We start from the raw sequence: 25995 nt of genomic DNA, 5'->3' as shown, positions 1-25995 counted from the left end.
ACTGTTGTACATTTTACATGACAGTGGAAACTGCCATTACAGTAGATTATTTTACAAAACAAGGGTAAAAAAAGAGTAGAATTTAATACAATATAAAGAAGTAAATAAAAAAATCTTTAAAAATAATTGAATAGTACAGACCTGTAGAGCATAATTTCAGAAATCATGGCGTAGTCAGGCACCATCATAGCAACAGGTCTGAACAAAGCCTTCAAGTTGTCAGGAAGTTCAGAGCGACCAGCGTAACCTGACATAAAAGCATTTTTTCAATTTTTTTTCTTTCTCAAATAGACTAGTCTAATATAATACAAATTAAAATAGGCAATCCCACACCAAAGTTAGTCTAACAAGGCATTTGTTTAGGTAGATTTTAGCTTTATTCTGTCCTAAAGCAGCTGTACTGTAAAATGTATATATGTCTTTGGAAAGAATATACAGACAAATCAGATTATTTGCATTACCATATGTTAATTTTTACATGCACTTATATTTTATATGCACCATAAATGGATTATTAGGTTAACTGGACAATTTTCTTGACAAACAGCTACAGTTGAGATTGATGATCCTGGAGCAATTAAACAGATTATGCAATTAACTAGTTTAGTCCCTTGACTTGACACATAACTGGAATTATATAAACAATTGTCAAAAAATGTACAGCAAAGTTTTTTTGTGGCATTTGCACATACCTGGGTTCATGGTGATAAAGACGGCACATGTGCAGTCCAGTTTGATTTCTGTTCCCTCAAAGAGCAGAGTGTCATTTCCAGATTTGATTCCACTTTGAATAGTTAGAATCTGTTGAGCGACCACTGACAAGACCTCAAGGTCGATTCGGTTAAACTCGTCAAAGCATGACCAAGCTCCACATGATGCAAGGCCCTAACAGCATAAAAACAGTAAGTAACGAAACAAAAAACTGTAGTAATTATGATACACTTACACTAAGCCAATATTTTTTTAATCTTTTTTTTAATCATGGGTCCAAAAACTTTGGACAAATTTCTTTACAGGCAACATATTGCAATAATCAGAAAAAAAGTTGTATTCTAAATGGGTAATGTTTTAAAAATGCATAAAAACACTGACCCTTTTAAAGCAAGTTGATATATATCACAGGAAAAAATGGTTTAGGCACACAAAATCAATTATTAGTCGGGTAGCATTATTTGCAAGATGCCATCTTGACACATGAAACTGTGTTTTACAAAAGGGTTCTAGTTCACAACAAGAAATGTACCTTGAAGAACTTCCCCAGAGCAATGTAGTCCAGACCATCAGAGCAGTTGAACACAACACACTGCTTAGCAATAGCTTTAGCAAGATCTTTAGTGGTCTCTGTTTTTCCAGTTCCGGCAGGTCCCTCCGGAGCACCACCAAGATGGAGGTTCAAAGCTCCAAATAGAGTTCTACAATCAAAGTTGTAATGCATCAATTTGCTATTAGACCAAAACTTAATTGGCATTTACAACCAATGGGAAAAACAGTTGAACATATTTTGGCTGTTGGTCATTACAAATTACCAATAACATTTTTGCTATTTTGACAAAAAAAAGAGCAATAAAAGAACAATAAAAGCATTGAGCCAATACATGATAGCTTGCAGACAGTGCACATTGTTTAGATCTATAGGGTTTCATTTGGCCAATCTCTTGTCGCCAGCTGCACCTATGAGACTTTCAGGTTGAAACAGTTTACACTGTCTGCAGCTTATTAAAAGAAGTATTTATTAAATTGTGTTGCATAAGTTCATTAAATTTCAAAAACTTTTCATAGCAGACTGGCTCAAGTAATGGGCTCAGCTGACCTTTAGGGAACAATAATAACCTTGTGAGCTACAGGAACTCCTAAAAACTCGTTTATGCGATGATAACAATTCCATGCTACAAGATAATAAGGGTGGAAAATTTGATTATACCTGTAGCATCTGTCAGTGAGAGGGGTAATGACAAGACGTGGTGTGTTGCCAAGATATTCATAACCGTAAGCAAGTCCAGCGTTGATCATACGGGTTTGCATGTTCTCTTCCTGAAATAAACAAATGCCTTAAATCTGATCAAAATAAATCGCATTTTTGAAGTTTTATTAGTGTTCCTTTGATATCGCAACAAAACAACTATGATTATCACTGCCTTTTTAAGGTAAAATATACCTTTCAGTGTTATTCACCCTAAGGCGACCCGTATAGGCCGTGAAACGTCGGTACAAAAATACAATTGCCGAAAGATCTTTATAAATTTGAAACTATGCCTATATAGCTTATATATCTACCAACACTTTGTTAAAAACAAAAATGTTATTAAGGTAGCAGTAATGTGTTTTGAAAAGCTGCATTTTGGGCTGAAGCCTAGATAAAGTTTTCACTAAGTTATTAAAAAAATGACAATGAAAATAATCAAAAATATATATTTCATCAGAATCAATTTCACTGGTTAGAAACTATTTTTTAAATCCAAGCTGCAATCAAAACGTTTGTACAAACCAAAAGACCAAAAAACTTAAGCTAGATTTTGTAAAGCAAAATAGCAAAATAACAGGCACAAGTATTTCTGCAACATTTTGTGATGTAGTATTGCATCAACATTGTGTGATGTAGTAATAAGAGCCTTTGGTCATTTTAGATTTTATTTAAAACATAAAGTTCCTTACATGTCAATAAGTACAGGAGAACATAAAATGTTGTACTTTTTTTTACCTCCCAATAATATCTGAGTTGACATAGCCAAGCAAAATCATCTTCTTTCTGAATTCCATTTTTCACAAGATCAACTAACACATCACGAGCGTGGACATCCAACACAATCAAGGCTCCAAGTGTAACTCGGTTCTGCTTAGATAACTTGCCACGGACAATCATGACAATGTCCGAAATCTGTGAATTGCTCACTTCGAGGTAAGTTTGCATTGCCTGCAAAAGTAAATAATTTTGATACACGTTTTTTAGAGTTTTTTTCATAATTTTATCTTAGTTATATAATCTTTTTGCCATGTTTAGGTATTTTTTGGGGGAAAACACATCATTTACAAATTTGGTCTTTTATTCTTTAGGTTAAAAAAAAGTAGAAATCGCTGCATTATTTTTCAGGGAAACTAAACATCAGATACAATGTGAATTGAAAAGACAAAAATCTTTGAAAAATGATAAATCTATATATGCATACTTCTGGTCCAGTTCTCAGTGCCTCATGGACACTGTCAGTCCAGTACTTCTGTGTGACACAAAGAACAGCCTGCCCAGGCCATTTCTTCACCCATTCAGTTCTTGGTTCAACTTTGAAAGCATCCAACGAGTCAGATATCACCTAACAGTCAGTTAAATCATTTAAACATTTTCAGTTAAATGCACTGCTAAGAAATGATTTTGTTGACTGTATAATATTTATCATAGGTTTGATCAATATCTTTCTGTTTTCTGTTTCAGGAACTGTAATGTTATATTTCGATCTACCAGTTGTGGCCTAAACCTTTTTGGAGCCTGTTACAATGTAATGTTGCTTATCTATTTCTGACTTGGTGATTCTTTTAATGCAATTGTGTTGCTTTTTTTCATCACCAAAAACTCAAGTTGTTATAAAATAAATACAACAGAAGAAATGTGATTATCACTTTGGAAAGGTGATTAAAAATAATTTTTGACATGAGCAAATGTATTTAAAATGGAAACAAACCCTTCGGAGACTCTTGATCATGTCTGATTCCAATTCAAGAAGCCACTTCTCGACTTGGCCTCTGGCTTTAGCAGTTGATATCTGGTCAACCAACTGGACAACTTCTCCTTCTGAACTCTTGATGTGAGTGATATCTAAAGTATATTAAAAATAGGAAAATTTAATGGTGCCTTATATTTTTGTCCATATGCTGTGTTAAAGCAGGCTTTTGAGTGAAATCGTTTTTTTCAGCAATGTTATATAAGGCCCAGCTAAGATAAACCTGCATTCATACTCAAACTGGAAATCCTCTACTATAAACCTGACATGTGCAGCATACGAGGCAGGAACCTAGGCTTGTGATTCAATTTTCCGCAGGTTCAATGAGCCTGTGTAGCTTAGTTAGTAGAGTGTAATTCTGGGAAAGACTCCTGTCATGGGTTCGAATCCCACCATTGGTTAGATTTTTCTAGTGTGTGCCTTGCCATATGGGAATGCTTGGGAGACCGGCTTGTTGCGGTATAAGGCCTTCAATGGGCCTGGTGTACTTTGATGTTATCAGAGGTTGAACATTTACCCAAAATGTCGGTGAACTCCAAGTTGGCAATTCCCTCAAAGCATTTCTTGAGATGTGGCTGGACACGAGTTGGATCCTTTGTCTCAGACAAAATTTCGAGAAGTTCGTCATTGGACAAAAAGAAGAATCTAACAAAATGGCAGTAAGTAAATTTTTAAAACAACAAAGATTAACAATTTTCATTTTTTGCTTAATGTCACAATGTTTTCATTTACAGATCTAAAGAAACTTAACTGTAAAAAAATAGAACACTTTTTCAGTATTGCCAACTACTCAGCAAGACAAACTCCAAACCAAAGTTTGTAGCCCTTCCAGTAGCACAATATGCCATATGAGTTATTATGTTGTACTACAATTTATAAATAACAGCTGATAATGCTTGGCAAACCTTGGAAAATAGAGTCGTTTCTTCTCCAGATACTCATTGAGACCTTTTAGAATGAGTTCAAGCAGTTCATTGGACTTTTTCAGTTTCTCCAGCATTTTGTCGATTTCAATAACCACCAGAACATGTTTGTCCTGTTTATAACATAGTTATTAAACTAAACACATGGTCTTTAACATTAAATATCAGGTATTACTTTGTACCAAGGTAAGGCTTTGTATGCAATTAAGCGGATTATGGTATTACCAACTAGATTTAGATTCACTATGCAATAAATTGAGTTTGTTATAATAAAAAGTCCTTGAATAACCAAAACTTGATAAAAAGGTGTTTGGAGATGAAAATTTATTTGTTGGGTTTAAACAAAACTATTGTAAAAAATTAAACACACTGTCACACTAGTTAACCACCTGTTCAAATTATGAAGCTATTTGCTTTAAAAACTGAGACATGTTTGCACACAAACTTAATTTTTAACAATTATAAAAAAGATGTCATTGTCTGGTTTTTTTGGTGGGACTTTTGAATATGTGATGTTTCTTACTGGAATCGCTTGCTTCATGATCTCGCGCCATGTTTTATCGACAGCTGTAAAGCGTCTTCCCTCTTCTGGCATCTGAGCCATGATATCAGGGGAACTGAAAATCGGTTCCAAATATAGCCAGGTCGCCTGCACTTTCAACCATTCATCCAAGATTTCTTGCAGAAGCAGTAGTTTGGCTTCCCATGCCCTAAACAAAAAATATTTTTTTTCCATTTTAAAATTAACTAAAGTCAAATTGTTAAGAACTGTTTGTCATCAGAAAATGACCCATAGCACTGTAAAATCTAAAGCAAGAAGCAATGTGTCATATCTACAAGCCGTAAACACTTATTATTGAATTGCACTAAGTTTCAGTTTTGCATGTACAATTATATAGTTTGTGAAAACTATAGTGTCATGGAATCACTGTCTGCTGTGAAAACCTCGTAACAAATACAAAATATTTATGCACAACAACTGTAATACTGTGAAAAAGACTTGTAGATATGAGCCACTTGGTTAATATCTCATGCCAATATACATTACAAACATGTACCGTAGTAGAACCCTGTACTGCTATAGTTAATCACTTAGCATGGCCAAATTTCTCACTTAATTTCTTCTTCAAATGGCTTGATAAAGGGGGATCCTCTCATGGTTTGTGTTTTCACAATATGATCGTCAAGCAACATTTGAATATCATCAACAGCTGACAGAATCATGGTGCCAGTTTCACGGTAAGGAATCATGTTGAATTCGACCTGTTACACAGCAAGTACATCTTAGAAAAAGAGTGTTCAACATTGCAAAATAGTTTGCTGACATTGTATTCAGAAACCATTTAGTTTTAGCATCTAATATCATATGGTTTTGTGTGATATAATATAAATGCTGATTTTATGGCTTACAAATTACCAGGTATAGTTGTTGTTTAAATGTATTTAATTGGAGGTTGAAGTAAGTTAATATTATTTAAATTTTCAATAACAAGGCATCATGTAAATTAAACCATCTTACCAGTTGTCAAAAAATAGTTTCAAAAATATATTTGCAACCTTTTTTAAAGCATTTAGTTATGGTGCCTATTTTTCGTGAAATCAGCTCTTGACTTTTAAAATAAAAAGGAAAAAGATTTTCAGAGCACTGACCTCATCCCATTCATTCAACATCTTCTCCATTGCTTTCTCAAGTGAATATTCTTTACTGGCTGCTTCTGAGATCGACTCAAACCTATCCAAGTAACTTTCCAAGTTCATGTCGAGATATTTTGCCAGAGTTGCATCCTGTTACAGGTTCCCCATTTAAAATCAATTTCACAGATACTACATCACACAACTTACTGATTGAGACAGTAATTTCAAAACTACATACAAGCAATATCAAGTTTTGAAACCCTAAAAAAGTAATACTTGTACTAAACTTAAAATCTCCCAGGTCATTGGTTGGTGGATAAAACTATAATGAACCTGATGTCTATTGATTTAAGCTCATGAAAACCTTGAGTTATTTGTCCTTATGACTTTGAGATATATATATATATATATATATTCATATTGACAGCACCTATTTTATTCAAATAGAAACCTAAATCAAATAAAAAAGTATGTACAAACATGTTCACGTTTATGAGGATATGTGTACATATTTTTACTTATTAAAAACATTTTCCAAACATAAGAAACATATATTTAGACCTCATCTGGTTTAATAGAGAATCCAACGATTTCCTTGAGTTGTTCCCAATGTCTGTCTCTTAAACCTGGATTGCAAATTGCTTGCACCAATGGAATGTTTTCTTTAAACTCATCCACATGAGTTTTTGTCTAGAAATTAAAAAAAAATGAAAATGTAGTCACACTAATATGTTAAACAATCGACTGTGACGTAATTCAAGAATTCTATTTCACTCATGTCTGTCTTTTTCAAACAAAACTACTAATTGCAAGTAGAGATTTACCTTTTCTAAACAACACATTTCCCATTAGGCACTAATGATGTTGCTGTATTTACCCAAATGGAAGCCCATCTCAATTATAAGTGGCCCTTGACTGTAATCAGCATGTTGAGATGATAAAAATAACTAAGCCACATGTTGTGATGTTGAATTATTGTATGTACATAATGAATGCATTAAAAAAAAACTCAAAATGCAGGGCAGTCTAAAAAGCACCAGCAATACATTAAAAATGTAGCCACCCTTGTCTGGAAGCCATCCTTGATTGTAAGCAACACGAAAGGTAGAGTAAAAAAACTTTCAATACCTATTGTAATGTACAATAAAGTCATATTTGCCATATAAATAATATATTTTAAACCATCCTATGTAAGACCCATTGAATGTGTTGTACAGAATTAAGGCAGTATCTTAAGCATTCCCAAATGGCAAGGTGTAGACTACAAAAATCAAGCCAGTGATATATTTCAAATCCATGACAGGAGTCTTTCGGTACTAGCACTCTACCATCTGAGCTACACAGGCTTAGCGCTAAGCACAGGGAAAGTCGAATCACAAGCACCATTGCCTGCCCCATGTCAGCTTTATTTAAATATTTGTTTTTGACAGATTTTACCTTTTGTGCGATCATTTTTGCGTTTGGATTCTCAGAAAACGTCTTCTCCAGTTTGTAAAGTCCTCTCCAGAAGTTTCCAATATCCTGTTCAACTGTATCTGGGTCCACTTTGTCAAATTGCCCTTCAACCCATTCCCTGTCAGAAACACATTTTTACTGAGCAAGATTCAACAAACAAATTGCTCTCTGCAAAATATTGTAGAAAATAGGTTTAATTAAAAATGTTGTACAATATTGTTGTGGATGTGAAAAGTTAATTTTGACATATGTTGCAAAAAGCATTATATTCCTGTGTTTTTTTCTGAACTTACATCTGTTACAGAAAACATAATTTTACAATATTTTTGTTGGCTTGCACAAAAATCAAGATAGGGCTACAGTGTAATATATAATGTTACTTGTGCTTGCTGTTGAATTCCACAGTGAGTTCGTAGAGTTTCAAGTAAGGGGTTACTGTGCTGACGAGAGTTTTTCGGAGTGGATATTGTGATGTTTCCCAACCATAAGCTTCTTCCTCTGTGTTAAACTGCTCAATTTTTTCAGCAGCTGCCTCCAATCGAGCTAAAGGAAACAAAACAATTTTAAAACAACTGTACAGTAAACACAGGTTGATCCAAATCTTCACCTTGGATAAAAATGAGACATAAATGTATGCTAATTCTTTTTTTCAAAATAAATTGGTTGATTGGGTTCTTTACCAAAGCCAGACAAATTTGTCTATACAATAAATGCTGAATTAACTAAAATTTATTGTATGTTTGATCTATCCAAGTTATGCTTGTTCAAATATGAAGAGCTTTTAACAAGAAAAACTTGGAAACACAGACATAAAGGAAACAAAACTGTGGTAAAACTGTGAACTGTGCAAATAACAGTAAATCTGAATACCAGTCAGGGCTTGTGCTTTCTTCAAGTATCTGTTTACTTCATTGAGATCAGCAAATGAGTTGAATTCTTCCAGTTGCTTCTGGTAACCTTCTAATTCCTCGGTAAATCTTTCTCGGCGAAGCTGTGATAATACCAGAAATTAGAGCACAAAAAATGTACTTTAATGGAACAAAAAACTCAAAAACAAATGTGTGTGTAACTGCAGCATGTGCCAATTGCCATTTAAAACACTTAACTGCTGTTTGAATTTATCTATCTTTTCCTATTTAATGGCACCTCAATGTTACTACATTACTATTTTAGGAGAAGTGAAAATTTTAGTGCCATTGTGCCGTGATTTAGCCCACTAAGTAAAATAAACTGACTATTTCTAGTCACAGCTTTAAACTGGATAACTATCAGGGGTGTGAAAAAATTTTTGTAGCATGACCAGATCGAAGAAGTAACATAATAATAAAACAGCAAACCTTTAAACCATCTTGGTATTGTGAAGTTTTGTCTGCAACAATTCGCTCGTGATCTTCAAATACACGATCCATTCTTGCATGCCACTTAAAAACTTCACTGTTCATTCGCATTTCACGGGGAGTGAATGAAGTAAAATCCACCAGAAAACCAAGTCGCTCTTTGCATGTCACCAACTTTTCTTCCATTTCAATCATGTCCTTTTGCCGCATCTGTAAAAAAAACATTTTTGGATTTTTTTGGATGAATTCTTGAAAAGTTTTTTGTGGACAAGAAGGCTTATACAAGTCTAGGAAGGCTAAACAAGTCTTATACAGTATAACAGTTATGATCTTAAACATATGGAAACTTATATTTATACAAGTTAACAAAGCTTGACGAAATAATATTTATTTACAATTACATACAATTTAACCATTCTTGAACCAGCATTACGCAATTTTAGCAGTTAAAATGTAAAACAAATTATTTATTAAATTATTAAATCTTGGGCATGGTTGGTGACAGCTAGAAGCTGCTTAAACAAATCCTAGTATCCACTAGCAAACATTTTAAACTTACGGATTTGACGAACTCCTGCAACTCCATAAGTTCATCGGTGTTGCTAGGGGTTGTCATGGCTTTCTTAGCAATGTTATCATACTGGTTGCACAGCCTATAAATAAATAACAAAGCATAACAACATAAAATGTGCATATTAGACTTATACATGTGATACTGTACTTTTCATTCTCTTCCTGATGTTTTTTGCTCATCTGTGTCAGCATTTTCTGGGCAAGGCCCTCGGCACGTTTGGCTAAACCACTGATCAGTTCGTTGCAATGAAGCTCGAACATTCCAAGACGTATCACCTGAAACAACGACCAATTTTTTTTACAACCATGTATTTAAATCCAAACATACACTCTTAGGACTTTGCATTACAGTAATATATAACACTAGGCACATATAGTACAAGCTGGTGGTACCTAAACTGTGATACACATACCACTATTTATGCACAAAGGCATTCTTGGAGGTAAGAAAGTATACTTTAGTTGACAAGAGGTTGATGAAAGTAATATCATTATAATACCCCTTTAAGTATTGTTTAGCGCATGCTTGTTTCTTATTTGATTTTATTCAACTTTTATATTAAATGTTTATTATACAACAAAGAGTGCTGGTGGGCTGTTGTAGTTTATTTATTAATTTGTTTAATAGTTTATTGATAAAAATGGTACACAAAAAGATCTTTTTGTCAGCTTTAGAATCACTGGTACAACCAGTCAAGCTTTCATAACATATTGGTTTTATTAAATGTAAACATCAGAGTTCAGTCATTTACAATTTCAAAAAAATTTACCTTTCTGCAGTTGAAAGTAATTTCTTCTGCCAGTTTTTGGAACTTGGTAACTTCCTTAATAAATTCAGGGAAACTGAGATCCTGAGTCAACAATTCTTCCACGTCAGCATCAGCCTGTCAATGTTAAATATCAGTGTTTTGAAAGAAAGCTGAATGCAACAAAACGCCTGCCGGCTGCCCCTTTATGTAACAGAAGTTTACTCCACATTGTTGTGTCATAAATGCGCTTACCGTATTTTACGGACCATAAGGTGCAATTTAAATCATTTTTTCCTCATAAATTGATTGTGCGCCTTATAAGCCGGTCCGCCTAATGAATGGATCAAGTAGTGATTTATTGCCTACACCCCAGTACCGATACTATTATTATATAAATAAACCACCGTCTTACACAATAAACTATGGTAAAAGCAACTAGCAACATTCAGTAGACTCTTTTTTTTCTTTTGCTCATTGTACTATTGTGACTTGCTTACATTTATTACGTAACAAGTAAACTTTTATAACCCATACTCCTTAAAATACGTTGCGTTCTATAGCCCGGTGCGCCTTATGTATGAACAAAAAACTAATCAAAGCAATTTATTGACAGTGCGCCTTATAATCGGGTGCGCTTTATGGTCTGTAAAATACGGTATGTCAAGTTATGGTCACCAGAAAGTCCACAAGTGATTATAGCCTTATTACAAGGTCATAGAAAAATAAAACCAAACACTTTGATCAGCTCATACACAAATTGTCATGTCAAAGAACAAGAAAAGTATTCAAGAAAAGAAAAAGTGTTCAAACCTGTTTGCTGATGAGAAGATGATATTTATCATACAGTTTCAAGTGTTTTTTCGGTTCAACACTCTCCTGTGCAATCACTTGTCGAATTCTTGCTTTTGCTTCAGAGATGATTTCATCCAGGATTACTGGTTTCAATGTTGTGTTGTTTCCAGACTAGCAACAGAAAATACAAGTAATAGTTAGATTTTTCAAAGGATTTTTTTTTCAACCTAATTATAAACTTTTTCAAAAGGTTTTTTTTTTCAATTGGTAAAGTTGGTTGAAATTTTACAATCAGTCCATAGGTGGAAATTTAACGTATTTTGAAAATGTTTTATTAAACATAGTTGAGTTTTATTTTTATATTTTTTAAAATTTTATTTTACTTGGCAACTAAAGAAACAGTGCACAATAGCACTAATTAAGCTGGAAAAGGGGGCGCAATCAGAAAAAAAGGTCTGCAGCTACAGCACTATAATATTTTCAGTTTTCCTTAATGTGCACATTTGCAAATGCAAAAAGTGTTTACGCAACATAACAGTGTAACTGGGCTACAAAACATATTGCCCCCTACAAAGAAAACAATGTACATTGTTCTGGATATAGTTTCTGTAAGAATAACTTCTATTGTTACCAGCAAAATTGGATCTGGTGAACAAAAGAGAAATGGCAGACCATTGTAAATTTCAAACACTTTGACATGAGAAAGCAGTTTTACAATTGAAAAACTAATACAGATTTTTTTATGTGCTGTTTACTTAGAACCAAAAAGTGTATATTTTATTTGGAAGTAAGTTTTGATGATTGCAAGGTTTCACAACTTATGAAATCAATGACGTGTTTGACATGTTAATCAACTAAAATAAAATACAACAAAACACTTTTTGTAAATCATGTGTATTTTATTTTTGCTTGAAAATATAAAGGTTAAATCACTTTGAAATGACTTATTATAACATTTTTTTGGCATTACTGAATTCCAAAACTAATTTTTGACATTTAACTAGGTTAATTTTTACAAATTTGTTAGTAAAGAATTCTTTTAATGGAAATCTTTAGAAACATGTAGGGCAAAAAACTTTACATTGGCAAGAATTAAAAAAAAATCGACAAAGTTAAAAGACAGTCATGCTTTGCTACCTATATTTTAGTTTGTGTGCGTTTACTACTTAAAAGTATATATTTATACATAAAAGGGGCAGAATCCTCATAAAATAGTCACTTACCCATTCTGAGTAGAGTTTCGTTTCAACCCTAGGTATCACCCCAACAGCTTTGATCATGACATCATAAACATTTAGAATCACGAGTTCGAAATCTGGAAAATCTGGTTCAAATCTTACAGTTGTATTGTCCAGAATCAGATGAATGACAAATCCAGGGTGTTCGTAAGCTCGTACTGATGCCTGAAAAAGTAAAAAAAACACTAATTACAAATTCTGTTTAAGGACTTTTTGGAAGATTTTTTAAAAAATGTCCAAATGTTGCGATAAATGTGTAAACCCTAAACCAGGGGTGCACAACCTTTTTGCTATGACGGCCGCATTGCAGATTCTTATTTCACCGACGGCCGCCAATGGTACCTGCTTATGTTTGTTTTATAATTACTGATGTAAAGAAATTGGTTTATATCATATATACACCATCTAATGGCACCCAAAATGTCCAGATTAATTTGTAGCTCTTGATGCATAGATTGAGCTGCAGGGTATGAAGATTAGTCAAGTGTTTATGATGTCATAATCGAAATTGTGATGCTTGTGGTACCTTTTTGTTCGCATTGTTTGCACGCAATAGGCATACAAAAAGTCTGACGCATATGGCTACCAGGCTTGCAATACACTTTTTAGTACCACAAAAACTGTTTAGAGCAGTTTAAAAATCATAACATTTAGCAAAATAGTTTTATTTATGTCACGGCCGCCAGTGCATATGTTTTAATAAACATGTTCACGGCCGCACAAACTCGTCTCTGCGGCCACATGCACCCCTGCCCTAAATCTAAATTCTTAAGTTGGCCTTTTATGCAGAAACACTAGATACAAACTTAAAAAGCAGCAAATTTAAAGACAAAATTGCCTATAACTTATTTGGTGAATAGGTTTTATAACAGACTTTTAAACAATCACTGTCCTTATCAAAGTGTCAAAAGATCTTTCTTTAGGTAAGCTAAGGTAATATGTTAAAATTATCTCAAGTATGCAAAAGACTGTTTCTTGTCACCCACTGCACTGATGATACCTTACATGTCAATAAACAGTGTTCACTGTCTGTAGCTACTTTGTGTAATAGCTCGCTGCATTTTTATGGGCAAAATATATTACCAGATAGATAAAAAAAATAGCAAATTAATGAAAGTAATCTAAAAAAACAATACATGGAAGAAAAACTTAGTTTAGTTTACAAACTTAGTTCATTGGTTGTACAGTTAAAAACTCAACAATGCCACTTACTGGAGGCTGTGAAATAAGGTTTGTGTAATCTTCCACTGACAGTAGACAGAGACTTTGTAGGTGTTCTGTCATAAGTGTGGCTGCACAGTTGAAGAATGAACGAAGCTTGGCTTCATTGTGGTTGCTTGGCACCTGTTTGCGTTTGTTGCCTTGGTAATAGATGTTTTGAACCTCAGGAAACCATCTAAAAAAAAGTGTAAAACAACTTTTATTGTTATTGTTTCATCTTGGCGATGTAGAGTTGTGTAGATTAAACATTGGAAATTTTAAGGCAGAATTTGGTGATATCATAAACGTTGTTTGTAACATGTAATGCCCTAAGTTTTGGTACAAAACACAAAACACTGAGTTACTACTTTGGCCATTTCAAATATGGATTTTGTCAAAACATTGTGTCGGAAATGTATTTGTGTTATTTGAGCAGTTTTAAATAGATATGCAAAGTCAAATTAAATTTAAGCACTTACTTTTTCAACAATTTGTCCTTTGCTGCTTCAATGTGTCTCATAACAAGTCCTTGGAACATCTGTAATTCCATAGAATCTTCACGGCGATGAAACTCTTCAATGTCAACAAGTCGCATTGAACTGTAATTAAATACAAAATGTTATTTACTTCTAAACTAAAGTATAGGAATATGTCCAAAGACTAATTCATATTTTTTATACTGTTCTATTTTTAAATAGTAAACATAGTTTTGCTTAAATAAAGTTGTTTTTGTTTTGAAAAACAGACAAATCTGGTTAATCACATAATCCATTTTATTGCATAGGGGTGTAAATGCCAATTGTAGCTGTAAGTTTTAAAAATCGCATATTTCAATTACGCATATAAAAAGCATCTAAAACTAGTTAAACAGAATACATATGTTTCTTTATGTGTCTTTGACCCAAATAGCCCCAGAATAAATAAGAAACTAAATTGGGAGTCTAAGGACAATAAAACGAAATATATATATAACCAGACTATGTATGAGTAAACAAACAAATTAGGTCTGTAAAAAAATCATACTACAGTAACTAAACAAAAATATGCGATCAGAATCAGTAATACTTACCCAAATGAAACATGCCACAAATCAAGTACAGCCATCATAGTTGGGTTGGTGACATTTAGATTTTCACGGATTGCATTGCCAGCATGCACGAAAGGCTTGTGCCACGGTTTAGGCACAACTTCCAGTTCGGCCCTGTGTTGCGGAAGAACAGGCGCCTCATCTTCTTTCTCGCGAGGGTCCCGAAGCACAAAGTCAACTGCAAAAGAAAATGAAGTCAAGTCAAACTAGAATAGTGGTTTTCCTATATATTGCCAATTTATATATACTACATCATATTTAACGATGTATCACAAATACCATTTACTATATTTATAATGGATATATATTTGGCACCATTGGGTCCCTATCTTTTTCCTGGCACTTTATAACATAATTGTTTCTGCAAGCATAATCTAATGGGTCCCCACACATATGCATATGCGATTTAGGAACAGTAAAAATAGAGCACAATCATTGTAAAACTGGAATAGAATTATGATTTTTAATCTGCACATAGCGTTTCCTGGTGAACCATTCTATCTTGACCTTCAGGGAAGGGGACCCATAATTACATTTGCAATGTCAGCTAACCAAATTTGTCACTGTTGAACAGTTTCAGAAAACAGCAAGGACCCCAATAAACATAGGTTATCAAGTCTTGTCCATAGGTGTGTTTCTGCCATGAAAAAGTCAACCCAAATTTGCTAATATTTGTCTTGCGATATCCAGAATACATAATATACAATGCAAATCTTAATTCATGACAAGCTAGAGTTTGGAGTTGAGTTTGCAATAAAGCAGACTTGTAACTAACTACGCTTATCTGTGCTAAAAAATAACAAGCAAAATTTTGTAACAAAAAGTTGTTTACATAACAATAATTAAAACTTATGATTTTTTTAGTTTTACCAATTGCTTTTTTGACCGAAAGAAGATAATCTTCTCTCATCTCATCTGAAAGACTCTCGATGGATTCCGCAAGGCGCTTGAGACGTTTGGGAACCATTTGTAAGACATTTTCCAACCAAGAGTCCTCCATGGGAGCAACATGCTCTGTAAACATTGATTTGTATGAAACCTTCACTAAACACCACCTTAAACACAAGTTCTGCAGCAATGGACTAATTTTTAAATTCTGAATCAGTGCAATTTTGTATATTGATGTACAAAAATCATGTCCAAATGTTACATGCTAATCTGTCCTATTCTATACATATGTGTACTACTATAACAAAACGTAATGGTCAACATGAAACAAACAAAGTACACTTCGATAAAACAAAGTGTCGTAGCAGGCAATTATTATAATTTATCAACCAAAAAAAGTTTGCAATATAAATATCTTACCTGTGTCAATTCCATGATGGATGTAATAATAATATCTTAAGATATCTTTTTCAGAACTGGATGGTGAACCAGGTCTCCCAGTTGGTAACTCAAGATCGATACTTGGTGGCCTGCTCATTTTATCTTCATTTTGTCTACAAAAATGTATTGTATGTAAAATAGGAGAGTGTACAGATGGAGAAACAGCTACATTCCAAATACTGTTAATGTAATAAAGTTGTTATACATAATATGGTACTTAAATTTCGCTAGGATGTAAAAAAAACAAGAGAAATGTACAGTACAACTTTATAATAAGTCATATTAGTTTGCTTAGTTGAATGGATTTTATATGATGGCAACCCAAACTGGGTTCAACTTAAGATTTCAGATTAATTAAGCTTTCAGTTTGTACCATTGCCTTGTTAGTTTGTTCATGGCAATCCAATCTTTAAATAGCCCATTTAGACATTGTGTTTCGAACACACTAAGACTGTTCAAAAAGTGTCAAGATACTATTGCCTACTTGCTACAACTTCATTCTTAAAATTTCTTGGTGTATGAATGTAGATGTACTGTCCATTATATGACTTTGGGACAAGTAGAAAAAAACTTTAGACTCACAAAATGATGTTGACAAGAGAACTTCTGAAAGCTTCTCTATTCTTTTTAGGATGACTGAAAGATGAGGGTCCACCCATTCCAACTGGGGCACTTTGGGTTAATGCCGGGTCTGGTCGGGGTGACTGTGGGTCCCATGTTTTACTCCTTCTTGCTGGTTTTGCTCGTTTTGGTGGAGTGGCTGTCAACTCCCGAACCATATCAATTCTATCCCTATGGTGAACACCCAATGCTTTTAATAGTCTCTAATTTTTTTCAAACACTTTAAACACAAGAAAACTAAGCAACATTACATTTGTGCTAATACAGGCTAATACTAGTCAATTGTGTAACCAGTTTGCCATGCTTTTCAGCCAATTAAACCGTTTTACGAAGCATAATTTGTACTTTTAACCCCAGATAACATTTCTGCAAAACCAGTTGTTTGCAAGTCATTTGTGCACAACATCAGTTGTTTTTCTTCAGTAAGAAGTGATTTTCTTTGGTAATATTTCTAAACCGCAAGAATTACACTAAAAGTTACATTTTCAGAGTTACACTAAAAGTTACATTTCAGTTTTGCATATGACACACATCCCTGTATAATGCTCTTACCTGCCAAGCAAATCGGTTGGTGGGTTTCCATTGAGAACAAATGAAGGAGCAGTACTGGCCCATGCTGGTTTGTTTCGTTTTTGAGGTAACTGGGGCAGAAACTTTGAGGTTTGCGGCTCAGAGAGCTTTACCTTGTTGGAACGCCGAGGCATGCCCGATGCCTGAAAATAAAAGTTGTTTTTTCCTTTTTTTGATTGTTGTTTCAAACAAAAATTCTGTTGCCAAAATAGACTTAAAAATGAAACATAGAGTTTGTAAAAATGCTTGACATTAATAACAAAAGTTGCTTTTCTGAACACCAAAGTCTTGTATAAAACAGATAAATGCACAAATATATACAGCTAAGAAATGTTGTCCAACAAACCAAGTCTGCAGAACATGGCAGTTCCCCACAAGATATTGCGCATGCAGGACCTACATGTCGTCCCGCATGCACACTCCGTAAGTTTGCATGCAAGATCAATTTCAGCAGGCGCAAAGAGAGTAAAAGAGGTCAAGACAGGTCAATTAAACGACTTTGGTGCAAAATGCAAACCAACAAAATTGGCGTGCAAAAAATTTTGTTTCCAAAAAAATCACATGTGCACCTGTCACATTCGGGTGCCTTCGAATACTACAGGTGTGCTAGGTGCGCTTGGTACCTTTTTTCGTGCAACGTAACTTAAAGATAGTGCAGGTAACTCTCTTTGGTGCGATTAAACTCATAACAGTTACGACGTAACTTGAAAATACTGCAGCTGTCCTGTTTTTTTGCGACAAATCGTAAATACTCCAGTGAACGTTGAAAACACACAAATAATGCTGGAAAAGTGTTACGATAGTCCTAACACATACCCCGAACTTAAAACCCTAAACCCTAAGCCCTAAACCCTAACCCCAAACCTAACCCAAACATTAAAACCAGTACCTACAGCATTATTACGTTATGTCGCAGTAACTACAAGTTTCCCCGCTTCAAAAAAGGATACCTGCACTATTTACGGGCTTTGTTGCATTAAAACGAGTTACCTGTAGTATACCTAGCGAAGTACCTAGCGGACTAAGTGCACTTAGCGCACCAAGTGGTCCTGCTGTTTTCGAAGGCACCGGTCACATTCTGCAGACTGGCAACAAACAAACTTAACTTAAGACTTATATACCTGGTAATCCATTGTGATCCACTTTTCAACTTTTTCAGAAAAATTACAATTTTAGGAACAAAATCATAGTAAATTATTTGTAAACTATAAAAAATAATGTAAATATGTGCATGTGTTATTCTTTTAAGAAAGTATTATACATTTTATATTGTAGTTCTACCAACAATATTTTTTTTCACTACATTTTTTTCAAACTAAAATCTCTAGTGCATCGTTATTCGTTATTCCTCTTTTTACTCCTATAGGAGTACTCCTATACCTATTATAATAGGCAATGTTTTTTAATGCAAATATTCTTTTTTAGTTAGCTGTTACTAGCTGTTCCAAAATGGTTCGTAAATAAAAACAACAATTTGCTGACGTGAGGTAAAATATTATGAATTGAGAGTTCTGAAAAAATACCTAAATTGTTTCATCTAAAATACAACTAACAGTGCAACGCAAGAGTACATTAAGTGGTTCACAATACATAGAGCATGTTTTACTATAAAATAGGCGCCATTTAAGCTTTGCAAAATCTATCAAATTTAATGCGACACTTCCAATTTCATTTTTTCCAAATGGCGAGTAGCTGGCGCTGGTCACTTAGCAACGCTACCAGAATTTACAAGGTCAGTAGGGGACTTCAAGTCAAACATTTTTTTTGCGGTAATTAATAGATATCATAGAAGCACACATTTCAACATGACTTTTCATAAATCAATTCTGATCTTATGAGAGAGAAATAAATTACACATCACACAAAACTTACTTTGGGATGTTACTTTGAAAAAAAATCGCAGAACATAACTATATTAGCGTCATCCCCGGATAGGGTTCTGTCGTGGGTTCGAATCTCACCGCTTCCCATTTTTTTAGCCGACGCCTTGTCGTACAGGAATGCATTGGAGACGCATAATGAATATGTAGGTTCATCTTAGCTGATCAATGGCCGAAGCTGACATGTGTAGCATATTGGGCAGGCAACAATGCTAGTGATTTGACTTTCTCCGGCTTGCCATCGAACCTGTGTAGCTCAATTGTTAGTGGGCCACACACCAGAAAGGCTCCTATCGTGGTTTCGGTTAGACCGTTAGACACTATAACTTACTTACACTAAATATAATATTAAACATAATTAAAACTTTACATTCATTGAGCGAACAATTACAGTTGCATCAAATTTGTCAAACAGTGCCACTTAGCGGTTTAAACAAACCAATAAACCTTAGCTATAGGTGGCACTCATGTTCAAAGCAAACAAAAAAGCGACGACGCATAAGTATCTTGTGTCACGTCACAATGTACATAACAATCGCCAATTGACGATTCGATTCGACACTTTGCGCGACTAATACATATTTGCGCAGGCATATGATGTGATCGAAGTCTCCTATTATCAGCTTATGTGTATTATGTGATGCCTTAAATTCAACAGAAACAGAGCAATGAGTTTAGAAGCGATTGTTTGCAACAACATATGCGACAAAGGAAAGGGCTGTAATAGAATTGGCATTGTTATTGCAATTGTTTTAGGGACAAAAACAATACAAATTTTTGTTGTTGGGTGTCAGTAATATAAACAGTAATATTTTTGCTTGTTTTTCCTGCGGTATTGACCATTTGTTGTTTCTAATCAAAATAGCTCTAGAAAGTAGTCCAGGACTTTAGTGGAAGCCTTGTAAATAGATATAAATAAACAACCGCCTTGTACGTAATGTATCGCCTTGTAGTTCGTAACATGTCTTATTGAAGAGATTTTTGTGTAACAAAAAGCATGCAAGGTTTGTAAAGTTGTTTTACTCAATATAGTATACACTGGATACATTCTGTTCGACTCTTTTTCCAAAGCGGTTTGGCAAAATATAAATACAAAATAAGTAAACTTTAGTGCAGGTAAGCAACCCTTAGAAAAGTAAACAAAAGACTGCAAAAAACAGAAGCGTCCATAGATAATGTAGTAAGACCTAAACGTAGACCTATAGTAAACGCTCTGGGACAGATCGAATTGTGATGCATTGGTCGAACACAATAGTCTAAGGTGGGAAAGTAAATCGGTAGGAACGAACTGTCACCAACCAAACAACTAAGTTTTTTTTGATCGCAATTTATCATTAATACAGAAAAGGCCGCAGCCCATATCGTGATTTGGTTTGACGAGTTTTTTTTCAGTTCTTGGTCTGTTCGAAGAAAGGAGTTTATTTACATATCAAATGATGGATAGGTGTTATGTGAGGTAAGGAAATTTGGATCATGCGAAACGCCTTAACCTGTGGGCCACCTTTCTGCACGACTGAAAAACTATAGACGCTGAATTGTTGGTGTTAACTAAAGTTCAACCTACCAGGCGACCTGTGCAGTTTGCTTATAGACTATGATTTATTTATTTTACCAGAAAACAATTTTTTAAATGTGTAATTTGAAATATCTTTCGAGTTGTCCAGTTTTGTTTTGAGAAAGTTCTTAACGGTCATTCAGTACGTAGAAATACAAAACTTGCCTAAAATTTTGTTTTTTAGTTTAATTTTTCATTTTTTTATCAACTGATTACTAGAGGCAAACTCTTGTGGTAATATATTTATGCCTTTACAATTTACATCATTCGCTATAAAATTTCTGATATACGTCTACTATAACCGCTGTACTTAAATCAGAAGAAAACTGCTGTCAATTCGCCTTTGTTCGTAGTATGTTGCTTAGCAACGTAAGTCGTCACTGTAATCTCAACTCTATGATCTTTTAACGACATCGCCAATCTCCAATGCTGGAATATATTTGCCAGTCGCATGCGAGGAACGTAAATTTACGACCTAAATGTTTACGGAGACATAACTAATGCTGCTTGGAAGTATTTACCCCAGTATACAGTCTTTATCAAATGTATTGGTTCTTTTAAATTTTGGTTCATATTTTTGATGAGTCATATAGGAATGCGCTTAGTCAAGTATGACTCAAGACGATTTCAAACAAAAACAGAGAATTTGGAAGTCAAACTGAGTTCCAATAAGCACAGAGTATACAACACATTGACAGTAAAACAGGATATAAAACAATACAACAACAATTGTTAACCTGAAACGAGACTTTTTGTACGCCTATTGTGTGCAAACAATGCAAAAATCATCACAATATCATAATTAACAATTAGGCCTCATTTTCATATTGCTCGATTTGTGCATCGACTCCATCCAGTAAGAAACTATCTCGGGCTTTTCAGGCGCCATTAGATGGTATATATATATAAGATAAACCTAATTCTCTACATCGGCTCGTAAAAAAAGCAGACACTTGGTGGTCGTTGGTCAAATAAGGATCTGCGATGCGGCCGTCGTAGCGAAAAATTTATGCACCCCTGACTTACTTAAATGTTTATTACTTAGCTTTAACTATGTAACAATAGTTTGGACCGCGCAACTATAAAAACAAGTCATCAGTTATAACTGGACTATACTTCAAACCAACCTATAGTTTTTGTAACGTTTTAAGCACAAAGCATACATTATAATATAAAGTTTTTTTGGAATCCAAATTTGCCATATTTGTGCAACAAAAAAACATATTCTGTCTAAGGTTAGTTCCACCATTTCTCTCTAAGCACGCTAATACAACAATGCGGCCTTGGAATGCTAATGTGGTGAACATTTTTGCGACAAGATGGCTCCATAAAATCCATGTGATTATCACAACAACGCGTGTTATCAACCACGGGCACTTCTGAACAAACAGCGTTATGATAAAATACACTGCAAACCTAATCAACCAGAGGTCACTCAAAAGGTCATGCAAGTTAAAGGGGAAACGACATTTTTTTTAAATCGTCAAAATTATAGTTTTAAAGGTGGTGTTGATTAAAAAAAAAACGTCGATTATTCGCTCAAATCCAAAATTTGTAACATTTTTGTTTATAGTTTTAACAGTACCTGAAAAACGAAACAGCGTAAAATATACAACTAAGCTTATAAAACGTCTTTTCTAGAGATATTGACTATAAAACGTCTTTTCTAGAAATATTGATAAAACCATTTTATGGGCTATACAAAATGACAGCCGACATTGTAAAAAATTCTGTGGTTTTTAAACAAAGTTCACAAAAGCATTTGTAGAATTTGCGCTTAAGAAGAAAGTGAAACAAAATGTGAAAACAATTTTAGTGAACTGTTCTTATGGTATTATAATTAATAAAGGGGGCAATTATTATATCAAAGATTTTTTTTTATCAAAAAAAAAGAACTGTATGGACAAACAGTTTCATAGTATACCTTGTTTAGAAGAAGTTTAGGTAATTAAGCTTTCCTTTAAAAACCGCACCTATCACGTTGCAAACATAAAGAGGGCTTCGGACAGCTTTGCGAAAGTTTATGTGCTTTGCACTTTATCCTGAGTCGACCAGTGCGCCGGTAAATTTGGCTAGGCGATAAATACGGACGCTTGCCAGGTAATAAATTACGAATACAGGCTTTAGGCGCGACCTGTTTGGGCCTCTTCCCGTCATTCATTAACTAGACTCAAGAGATTATTCTGACTGTGTGACTGCCATTAAGAATATATACGACCTGACGAAACGCCTTTTGTTTCAGCACAAGCAAGCAGACCCGAACCTTTGATTTAGTGTACAGGCTCTATGGCAGTTTATATGGTCGTTTAGCAAACACGTTGCTTACACCGGTGGAATTGAAGCATTATTGGGTTGGTTATAGGTACAGATGTAGGCAATTTATTGGCATATGTATTGTCTGTTTTTAAATATTCATTGCCATAGGGTGTTTTTTATTGATCGATGTGTAGCAATGTGTATTTTATATACGATCGTGACAAAGGTAGAGGGTTGGATTTTAGCATGTGAAGGTATCAAATTAAATAAAATATATCAAGGCTTGCCATACCGTCATTATGTTTAGGATTTGTCCTTACGTTGAAAAGCTATGGTCTTGGAAAAAATTATCATTTCTAAGAAATGTCCTTATTTTGACTTGAATCTTTATTTTGTCTGATTTGAAAAAATAACAAGTCAAATTACGGTTACAAGTAAAGGTAAACCTAGAGCTGGGCTGTCGTGAGATGAACGAAGTATTTTGTACGAACAAGGAGTTGCTGGAGCAAATTGTTTTTGATATGTCTCGTAAAAATGCAGGATTTGTTAAAAACGTTTGTTTTGTTTGGTATGAAAACTCATTCTTCGGTTGTTATTATTTTGGGGTGAATTTTGATAGTAGGCTAACCCTGCCTAATGTCTTATAAACACACATATATTTGTGTTCTATAAGCGGCATTTTAACATAAAGTTCAGATTTATTCAGATTCAAAGAGTAAAATTGACATGCTTTTTGGAAATACCAAGGCGACAGCATCTAATACAAATACTTTGTGTAATTTATAGTTTTTATGAACTATTTAAGTATGGAAAGTTTGTCTTTTGAGAATTTGTAAGTGTTGGTTGTAAAAAGTTAAAGAGAGTTACAGCATTTTAATGGCCACTTTATAGCTTTAACAGCAATTGCTCCTGCAACATCTCTTTAGAAACTTTTGTGTTTTTTAATGCAAAATTAAAATGGAATGATTAGGTACGTGAACACAAGAAAAATTTCAAAGTTAAATTTTGTTGTGGCGTTTTGCTTAAAGTAGATAAAATCTGGTTATCTTATAGTTTCGAAGATTTTTGCGTTAGTTACATTTTCACAACGATTATACACAGCTGTGGTTAACCACAAGCACAAGGTAAATCGTACGATGTATTTGCTTGGTATTTTTACGATGCATGTACCAACGTCAGCCCTCAATCATTTACGTCTTTGACAGTTTTGTGGTCGATTAAATTTTTTTTATTGGCTTTCAACCCGAAAAACAAGTTGTTAAATTTCCGTTTCAAGGTCGCAAATGCCAATCAAATATGACAAAAGGCCGTTGACCTTTTTACATCTAATTAAGTACAAAAACAGCATGTGTTAAGTATATGTAATTCGTTTTTATTTAGTAGCTCAAACCAAAAAAATAATGTTTATTAAAAAATACATTAAAACTATTATTTTTCAGATTTTTTATTTCCAAAGAATGAGTAATGCTATCAACGCTTTCTGCCTCTTATTAGCTCATCTGTAGTTTTCTTTTTTCTTTTATTGGACTCGTTTAGCTCAATTAATTAGGTTCTTGTGGTTTGGGGAAATGTCGATCAAATTTATGCAACACAAGAGTTCGAGACCGGACTAGAACTCACAACCTTGTGAGTAAATGTGGTACCAATCGATTATGAGAATTTTGCTGGTTGTTTGGCAACATGTTGCTAAAAGTCATGAGAAGCGTATCAAATCAACCTACTTAACCAAACACAGCAAAATAATAATCAATTGAGTTAAAGATGAGTTTAATACAACATCAATTTAACAAATGTTTGGAATGGAGTCATAGCAAACCGCAGTGAATAAAGTTTCTCATTTGTTTGTATAAGAGCCGATTTAATACACCGCCCAGCGGTCATACTATCATAACACTAAAATGTGGTTGCTACGATACATAGACATCCGCAAATCATTTCTAATCCGAATGCTTTACATTTGTAATCCAACGCGGAAAGACAGATAGCTTAATATATCAACAACACAATACTCGCCAGACAAAGCTTGTGATATTAATGCTACGGTCGTGTAGGCTTGTTTTTATTGGCTGTATTATATCTCTTTTGTCATGATCGCGAGTGTTTTTCCTAAGCGGTTTGGATTAGTAATATTTTTCTTGCGCTTAAAACACGATAGGTAAGGCGTAAGGATATGGCACAGGAAAAGACATGCGTGAAAAATCACTACATAAGTCCTACATGTTTAAGCCGCAGATAAGGTAAACAAGCTTTTGCGGTTCGACAAGTAAACAAGTACGCTGCAGTACAAATACATGTGAGTAATGTAGAGATTTTGCAGAACAAACTCCAATGTGCAGAACAAAGAAGAAACATTTTCTGAAAACAGAAAAAATTAGACTTGTATTGCACAAACCAAAAAAGTAACAATAACTTTGTTTAAACTTTTGGAGCTAACCTAATTTTAACAACGTTTACCAAATACAGTAAAAAGTGGTTTAGGAACTTCAGTTGCGCCCAAAGTTTTGTACATGGACATATATGATGTTAACAATCTTAGGAACGCGGTTTCTAAGCTGTCAAAACAATACGGCATCAATCATAATAGCAATGCAGCGCGAGTGAAGCGTAACGCATTTTTTGAGTAAAATGCAGTACATAAAAATGTACCCAAAGCATTGGTTTTCCGTTTAGGGCAATTGCTGGTAGCAATAAGTGAAAAAAACAACACTTTGGTGGTCTAAAAGTCAAATGCCCCTAAACAGTTAAAGTTTAAAGGCAAAACAAATACAACCCATAATCCAGAATTTCGTTGCTGGTTGCGAACCATAAACTATCATTCTGTACTGCTTTTTGCCCTCCTGACTGGCCCCGGCCCACCCAACAGCAGTTTATTACCGATACCGTATTTGCACAAGCCAACTTTTTGTTGCTGCAGCTTGTTTACGCCTAACACCGACTTTCCGTTCAAATCAACAGCCGTGAAGCCACCGGCTGATTGACAGTAACCTCAAGTTCCGTGCAGCCGATGATGCAGAATTACTGGGGCTGATTATTGTTACTAATAGAGAGGTTTCGCCTTAAACAAACTGCATCTTGACACTTTTGA

The 25995-nt window shown here is 34.3% G+C and overlaps 1 protein-coding gene across 1 annotated transcript in view; it reads right to left on the bottom strand.

Moving 5' to 3' along the window:
• Window positions 1–18419, bottom strand: part of LOC145205289 (dynein axonemal heavy chain 7-like) — a 51315-nt gene extending 32896 nt beyond the window's left edge. Inside the window, exons 1-30 of the mRNA XM_080077977.1 lie at window positions 18341–18419; window positions 17202–17362; window positions 16611–16820; window positions 16008–16141; window positions 15570–15713; window positions 14682–14877; window positions 14092–14211; window positions 13625–13808; window positions 12398–12577; window positions 11193–11345; window positions 10404–10517; window positions 9782–9909; window positions 9620–9713; window positions 9061–9270; window positions 8594–8714; window positions 8104–8266; window positions 7706–7841; window positions 6830–6958; window positions 6284–6418; window positions 5748–5896; window positions 5157–5343; window positions 4616–4746; window positions 4228–4355; window positions 3672–3805; window positions 3165–3305; window positions 2699–2911; window positions 1922–2031; window positions 1244–1412; window positions 693–885; window positions 142–247 (exon numbers count right to left, since the gene is read on the bottom strand). Coding sequence (XP_079934103.1) covers window positions 142–247; window positions 693–885; window positions 1244–1412; window positions 1922–2031; window positions 2699–2911; window positions 3165–3305; window positions 3672–3805; window positions 4228–4355; window positions 4616–4746; window positions 5157–5343; window positions 5748–5896; window positions 6284–6418; window positions 6830–6958; window positions 7706–7841; window positions 8104–8266; window positions 8594–8714; window positions 9061–9270; window positions 9620–9713; window positions 9782–9909; window positions 10404–10517; window positions 11193–11345; window positions 12398–12577; window positions 13625–13808; window positions 14092–14211; window positions 14682–14877; window positions 15570–15713; window positions 16008–16141; window positions 16611–16820; window positions 17202–17362; window positions 18341–18352 — 4385 coding nt within the window. The 5' untranslated portion in view covers window positions 18353–18419. The remainder of the gene's footprint in view (window positions 1–141; window positions 248–692; window positions 886–1243; window positions 1413–1921; window positions 2032–2698; window positions 2912–3164; window positions 3306–3671; window positions 3806–4227; window positions 4356–4615; window positions 4747–5156; window positions 5344–5747; window positions 5897–6283; window positions 6419–6829; window positions 6959–7705; window positions 7842–8103; window positions 8267–8593; window positions 8715–9060; window positions 9271–9619; window positions 9714–9781; window positions 9910–10403; window positions 10518–11192; window positions 11346–12397; window positions 12578–13624; window positions 13809–14091; window positions 14212–14681; window positions 14878–15569; window positions 15714–16007; window positions 16142–16610; window positions 16821–17201; window positions 17363–18340) is intronic.
• Between the last annotated feature and the right edge of the window lie 7576 nt (window positions 18420–25995).

The sequence above is a fragment of the Phallusia mammillata genome, chromosome 8 (assembly GCF_965637545.1).
Source record: "Phallusia mammillata chromosome 8, kaPhaMamm4.hap1.1, whole genome shotgun sequence".
NCBI lineage: Eukaryota > Metazoa > Chordata > Ascidiacea > Phlebobranchia > Ascidiidae > Phallusia > Phallusia mammillata.
Note: the sequence above shows the minus strand (reverse complement) of the source record. Positions and strands in the feature narration are given on the sequence as shown.